The sequence below is a fragment of the Convolutriloba macropyga genome, chromosome 12 (genome assembly GCF_964194025.1).
Source record: "Convolutriloba macropyga chromosome 12, txConMacr16.3, whole genome shotgun sequence".
Taxonomy (NCBI): domain Eukaryota; kingdom Metazoa; phylum Xenacoelomorpha; order Acoela; family Convolutidae; genus Convolutriloba; species Convolutriloba macropyga.
The window spans coordinates 21,548,306-21,554,673 of NC_134479.1; the positions used below are offsets into that span (position 1 = coordinate 21,548,306).

At 36.7% G+C, this 6,368-nt stretch overlaps 1 protein-coding gene across 1 annotated transcript; it reads right to left on the reverse strand.

The window, feature by feature from the left end:
• Positions 1–3,403: 3,403 nt before the first annotated feature.
• LOC142350316 (putative UDP-glucosyltransferase YojK) lies at positions 3,404–5,695 on the reverse strand. The gene is made up of 2 exons (XM_075402140.1): positions 4,454–5,695; positions 3,404–4,036 (listed from the first exon to the last, which is right to left on the reverse strand). The coding sequence occupies exons 1-2, from the start codon at positions 5,559–5,561 to the stop codon at positions 3,591–3,593; spliced, it is 1,554 nt and encodes a 517-aa protein (XP_075258255.1). The 5' UTR covers positions 5,562–5,695; the 3' UTR covers positions 3,404–3,590.
• Between the last annotated feature and the right edge of the window lie 673 nt (positions 5,696–6,368).

Genomic DNA, 6,368 nt, shown 5'->3' on the forward strand with positions numbered 1-6,368 from the left:
CCTCAAATCTCTCACGCAGCGCATGTCTTAAAGTGTGCCAACCACAACTTGAGCTTTTGATTGACCGCGAGCTCCTTGATATGACTGAAAGAATGATCCGTGGAGGGGTGGCATCAGTATTCAGCTCAAGGCTAGAAAGGGCTAACAGTCCTTCACTGCCCAACTATGATCAGTCAAAAGAACTGGCATCGATCATTTATATCGATGCAAATAATCTTTATGGCGGGGTTATGTTCAACTATCCACTACCTGAGAAAGCGTTCGAGTTGGTAACCGAAATAACTCTTGAGGAAATTCTCCAAACCGACGATAATGGAGAGATTGGGTTTGTTGTTGAAGTGGACCTGGAATATCCGGATGCGATTCATGAGAAGCATTTGGATTTCCCAATCATTTCTGACAAACAACCAATTGACCCGTTGGAGCTCAGTGAGTACCAGACCCAAATGAAAAACGCACTGAAGGTTTCAGCAACAAAAAAAAACAAATAAACTCAGACAAACATTTCATCCTAAGTCTCATTACGTTACCCATTTCAGAAACCTGAAATTCTTTGTTGAACAAGGTATTATAGTAACAAGGATTCATAAAGCTATCAAGTTCCAACAATCAAAGTGGTTATCAAGTTATGTTGAATTAAATACCCAAAGGCGACAAGAAGCAACATCAAAACTTGACCAGGATTTCTTCAAGCTAATGACGAATTCGACATTTGTGAAAGTTTAAGGAATCGAGTTACTGTAACTTTTGTCCGCACTGAAGACAAACTTTTAAAAGTTACATCTGAAGGTGTCATTAGCACTATAAAAGTTATTGACGAAAATCTGTCGCTCATTACCAAAAAGAAACAGAACATAATGTGGAACAAGCCAACCATAGTGGGCGCATGTACTTTGGAACTGTCCAAATCTCATGATGGACTTCCATTATAATGTGATGAAAAAAGAAACATCATGCCATCTTTTATACTCTGACACGGACAGTTTTATCTACAAAGTACAAACGGGTAACTTTTACGATGATCTATCTAAAAACCCAAACCTAATTGCACACTTTGATCTCTCTAATCTCCCAAAAAACCACCCCCTATATGATCAGTCTAATGAAAAACTGGTGCTAAAGTTTAAAGATGAATTAGCTGGAGCACCAATTGAAGAGTTCTGCGCACTCAAACCAAAACTTTATTCTTTTATTGCTGGCGGTTTCGAAAAAATGACTGCTAAGGGCACCAAGAAATTTGCTCAGTCAAAACTCCACCATGAGCTGTTCAAAAAAACCCTCGAAACTGGTGAACTTGTCAGACTCGAATATGTAAAGATTGCTTCGACAAAACATCAGCTAGAAACTGTATGTGTGAACAAAATTGCCTTGAGTGCGTACGACGATAAGAGATACATAAATGCTGACCGGAAAACAACATTGCCTTTTGGCCATTTCTCTCTTCGAGATGAGTACATTTCAAACAAAATATGTGAAGAGCCCGATTGGGGAATCGAATCAGAAGAGGATATTAACGTCTTCAATTTAACCGAGGGTGGGGAAACGTCTGGATGGGGAACCCCTGATCCCCGTTTCAATCAGCGCACCTATTCAAAAGAGGAACTTGAAGACGTTGTTGACTTAACTAACCTCTCTGAAATGAGCGATGAGTCTGACCATGAGACTCCCCATAACCCCTTTATTTTGACAGAAGCTGAAGAAAGCGAGAGAGCTGACACCAGTCCCTCTACCAGCGATGATTACACGCCTTTGTCAGTAATCAAACAGAGAAAAAAGAAAATCAAAAGAAGAGATGAGAGCAAAAAAAACTTACCCAGCACTAGTCGACCGCAAATAATTGAGGAGGAAGAAGTTCAAAGTAATATAGACTCACCAGTTTTTTCTACTAAACGCCAACGTATTGTTATTTATGATTCTGACTCAGTTTGAATAATACTGCTGCTTTGTATAGTTTAATTAGTACATCTTTAAAAGAAAGGAAAGTTAAAAATATGCAAAGTAAAGTGTTAAGAAACTGTTTTCTTCAATTCAGAAGTTAAAAAAGGAAACGTACTTTAGAATCTCTGTCCCGTTTTCCTCCTGAAGAGGCTTCGCACCTTGTCACCCAAGCACTTGTTTTTTAAATGGTGCTCTTCCAATTCAAGTTTATAATAAAAGACCTCCTTACAAAAGGGACAAGTTTGATCGGGAACTTTACCAGTTGCAAGAGAACGATAGTCGTATAAAGGGTTGGGCTGGAGGTATGACTTGTGTTTTAAATGGGCTTTCAGTTCTGGGAGGAAAAAAACAGATTTGCAACATAAAGTACAAAATTTTAGTTATATATCAGGGTGATGATGGGAAAAACGGGCGTTTTTTTCTTGATCTTTGTCAAAATAAATGTCACAAATTTTGCAAATATGCATTTCACTGAAGCATTGAGCAAATTGTATAGATTGAGCTCGTAGCGCTTTAAGTAGAGACTTTAAAATGGAGATCGAATATTTATAACTTCCAAACTTCAAGTTTCAAACCCTCATTTCTTTACTGTAGGCAAATAGGAATAGTTCCAGACATTCCATAACAAAATATTCCATACCACACTGACTCAGACAAGTTAATTCGGTCCCCAAATAGCCCCCTTGAAGCCTTCCATTCACCGACACAATTTGTCTTTAATCGTAATTTGAACATTTTCCCTCACTACCGCAATATAATTTCAAAGCCCCTAAAAACATTCAGATTTGATTTTGTCTAAGCATTAAATTAAATTTCCACAAATTTAATTCCCTTTGATTCCGTTCCTCGTAAATTCCACGCCGTAAACAAATCTTTGACAAGTCCAAACATTTCCCCGCTCACCAAACTAAATAAAATCCCAATTTAAAGTTTTACCCTCAATCGCGCACAAAACATGAATTCAAAACCACCAAAACCCAATTCCCAAGTTTCAATTTACATGAACCATCAAAATGAAATGGAAATAGCTGAAAAGTATAGTAGTTTGCCTTACACTCTGAAAAAATTACAAGATTTCACTTTTTCAGAGGAAAAATTTCTTGTAGGGGGGGTCCGGACCCCCCCCCCTACAAGCACTAGGCAACTTACTATATAAAAATGAGTTCCAAATTTTACCTTGTATAAAAAGTTTATAAGGTGTTTCTTATTGTATTGAAATTCTAGCTATTACATCTGAAATTAGAGCTCCAACTGCAAATCGACAAAGTAAGTTATGCTTTAAAAATAAACTGAACTCGCAAACTACTTGAATGAATTTCTCGCAAAAACAAACAGAATTATGGCCAAGTTTTTTTCCTGGTATGACTTTCCAAAAGAAATTTCTTTCCACTAAGGTTCAAAAACCTTTTATAACTTTCTAAAGAGCTTGAAAGATTGTCATTTTCTTGAACTTACATATCCAGCAGTTTCGCGAGCTCCATATTCATTAACATATGAAAACAAAAATGAGTTGAAATTGGTGCGAACACTGATGCCAGTTTATAGATAAAGATACATTTCCAGAAAAGGTCACTTTTTAGAAGCGAAGAAGTTTATCTTTCATAGTTGTCAAATTTTGAGTTATTTCTGAATAGCTGTTGGACTAATCGTGTTCACTCTTTTTTGGCCTTCATCAATTTCTTGCAGCAAAAATTGTAGATTCCCCACACTGATGAGAACAATACAAATAATGCGATTCCAACGTACATATAAAATTGTTTTCTAAGCAATTCCCCAACATTAAAAAGCCTCGGCGGATTTTCCATAACTTTAATCTCTCCTTTTTGAACTTGTTCAACAATATCAGCTGCTTTTTCATACCCTCCGAGTGACGTCATGTAATCTTTACTCTTCCCCAATTCAGCCTTGAATTTGAGATACACTGGAGGTTCTAGAAGTTTTCCAAGCTTGAGAGATATTTCTGCGTATGTCAATTCTTTGAGTGGCAAAGCCAATCCAGCACCAACTAACTTTTTGGCATTCGAGGGTTGGTCTCCGAGGCCAGGGAAAACAATCATTGGAGTTTGAGTGTATATGCCTTCGGTCAAAGAGTTTCCACCTTAAAAAGAGATGAACGAGAGATGAGTCAATCACAATTATTTTTTCACGTCTTCAAAATTAAGTTCAAGTTTTCTTTTGTGTCCCAGATACCCGCTTAGCTGTGACTTGAAGACCCCCTAAACTCTTCCCGTTGTTTAATTTGAAAAAAGCTGTTCTTTTTAAATTTTTTGAGCAAAGCAAATTTCCATAATTAGTGCCTTTGTCGGGCATGAAAAACTGTAATCGCTTGAAACACAACAATTCTACAGTTTAAATTTTTCGATTCCACAATTTGGAAACTTCAAAAAATACGCTAAATCATTGAAATTAAAGGTTAAAATTCCATTGGTTCAACGTCGGGGATTTGAAAAAAAATTCCATATTAATTTCGAAACAATTCATAGACCCTAATTTTTCATATGGGCTGTTTGATTACCTGCATGCGTCATAAAAGCCACTACTTTTTCATGAGAGAGCAGGTCCAATTGTGCTACATTGGTAACCAACATGAAATTATCTCTGTCAAGATTCATTTGTTTCAGTGTATCAAAATAAAAACTCGTAGCAGACCAAATTACTGTGTATTCTTTTTGATTCGACAAATCTCTCAAGAAGCTTTGCAGCTGGTCCAAATCCATCCTAAAGACAGTTCCGAGCGACATGTAAACAACCGGCTGTTTGGCTTTCTGGACGAAATCGAGGACTTTTGAGTCAAGAATGCCGAAAGACTCGTCATGTGGAACATAGCCAACATAGTGTACATTTGTCTTCTTAGCAATGTGTGCTTTCTTAACTGCAAAAACCTCGGCTGGTCCAAAATGAACAAAGGTGGAAAAGTAATAATGATAACTATGTGGTAAATTAAATGTCAAGCCAACATTTTTCACATTTGTCGGCATGTTGAGCTTTTCATCGATTTTTGTGATCATTTCTGAAATGTGTTCTGAAGTTCTTTTATGCCAAACGTAGGCACCCAAAAATTGGAGGAAGTCAATCACAAATTGCGGCATCAAAGATTCGGGAAAGTATAAAACAGCTTCATTTTCAGTCGTATCTTCAGCCAGCGGAAAAAATGAGGAGCCGATATAATTTGTCAAAACAGGAATTTTGTGTTTTTTCGCAGCCAACGTTCCACCAAGGAGAAAATAATCTGCCATTACCACATCGTAGCCAGGATTTTGAGTCAAGTAGTTACTGACCTCTTCAAAAGCAAGCAACGTTCCGTTTTCAGCAACTGTTTCGCTTATCTCCACCAAAGCTTCAATTGGGTTATTAGCGGTGAAACCCTCTTTGGAGGTAATAGGTCTGCTTGTGCATTTAACTTTTGCTTGTAAGTAGGGATAAATATTCGAATCACAGCAATCAGCGCTGGTCAAAAATTCGACATTGTGACCTCTAGCTAAAAGTGATCGAGCGATTCCGACTGTTGGTGTTGTATGTCCTGTAAAACAGGACGAAAATATCAAGATTTTCACTGTTTCAATTTGAGTTACAATTATTAGAAATGCAAAAATAAGTAGAACTATTTGTTTTGGTCTCGGCATTTTTACTTATCAAACATTCAGAAGAATAATAGTTGTTTGTGGTACAATAGAAGAGCAATTGATGAACCTTTTATACCTTTCATTGTAATTTGCATTTACTCAGCTCTATGAACAGCAGTTCATGTAGCCTTACTAATCCGAACTTCTCGTTGTTGATGTTATGTTACAGAATGTTATATATCAAAGTTTGTGTTAGTTTCTTGCTTGACATCGAACACGTAAAATCTGTTCAGCAGAAGTTAATATAAAACGCTTCTAAGCTGAAGGTCTTTTGTAAACGTAAATTCAGCCATCGCGCTTTTTAATAAAACAATGCAACAATTTTTGACGCATGGACTGGCAGACGTAATTTATTAAAATTTCAAGATAAGTTTTAAGATTAGAATGGCTTTCAATTTAAAAAGCAGCCAGAAGGCTCACTTTGCGTGGCACAATATGTTCTCACCTTAGTGAAAGCATAAGATGTACCATATCAATCAAAAATATCTGGGTTATATCAAGCTGCTGCGAAAAAAAATTAATGTCATTTAGCTAGTTTGAAGATAAAGGGAAAAAATATTTGAGTTGTCAGACGATCAAAAAGCTTGAGAAAACTTCAATAACGAAAGAATACTTTGCTGCACTTATATTATTGATAAATATTGTACAAAGAGTTTTCCTGAAACGCGTTTGCCCTAAACAATTTGTCTTTTTTCAGTACTGAACATTTTGATTATGTTTCATCAGCCTCTGTTTATAACTAATTGAGAGTTCAAGAATTTTTCACAACTCTGAAGTCGAAATGATGGCTTCCGATTTGAAGTTGAC

Excerpts from the sequence above, each read along its gene's own strand:
- LOC142350316 (XM_075402140.1), bottom strand. The coding sequence starts at position 5,561 with ATGCCGAGACCAAAACAAATAGTTCTACTTATTTTTGCATTTCTAATA. Across the intron at positions 4,037-4,453 it reads GGCTTTTATGACGCATGCAG|GTGGAAACTCTTTGACCGAA; the intron begins GTAATCAAACAG and ends TCTCTTTTTAAG.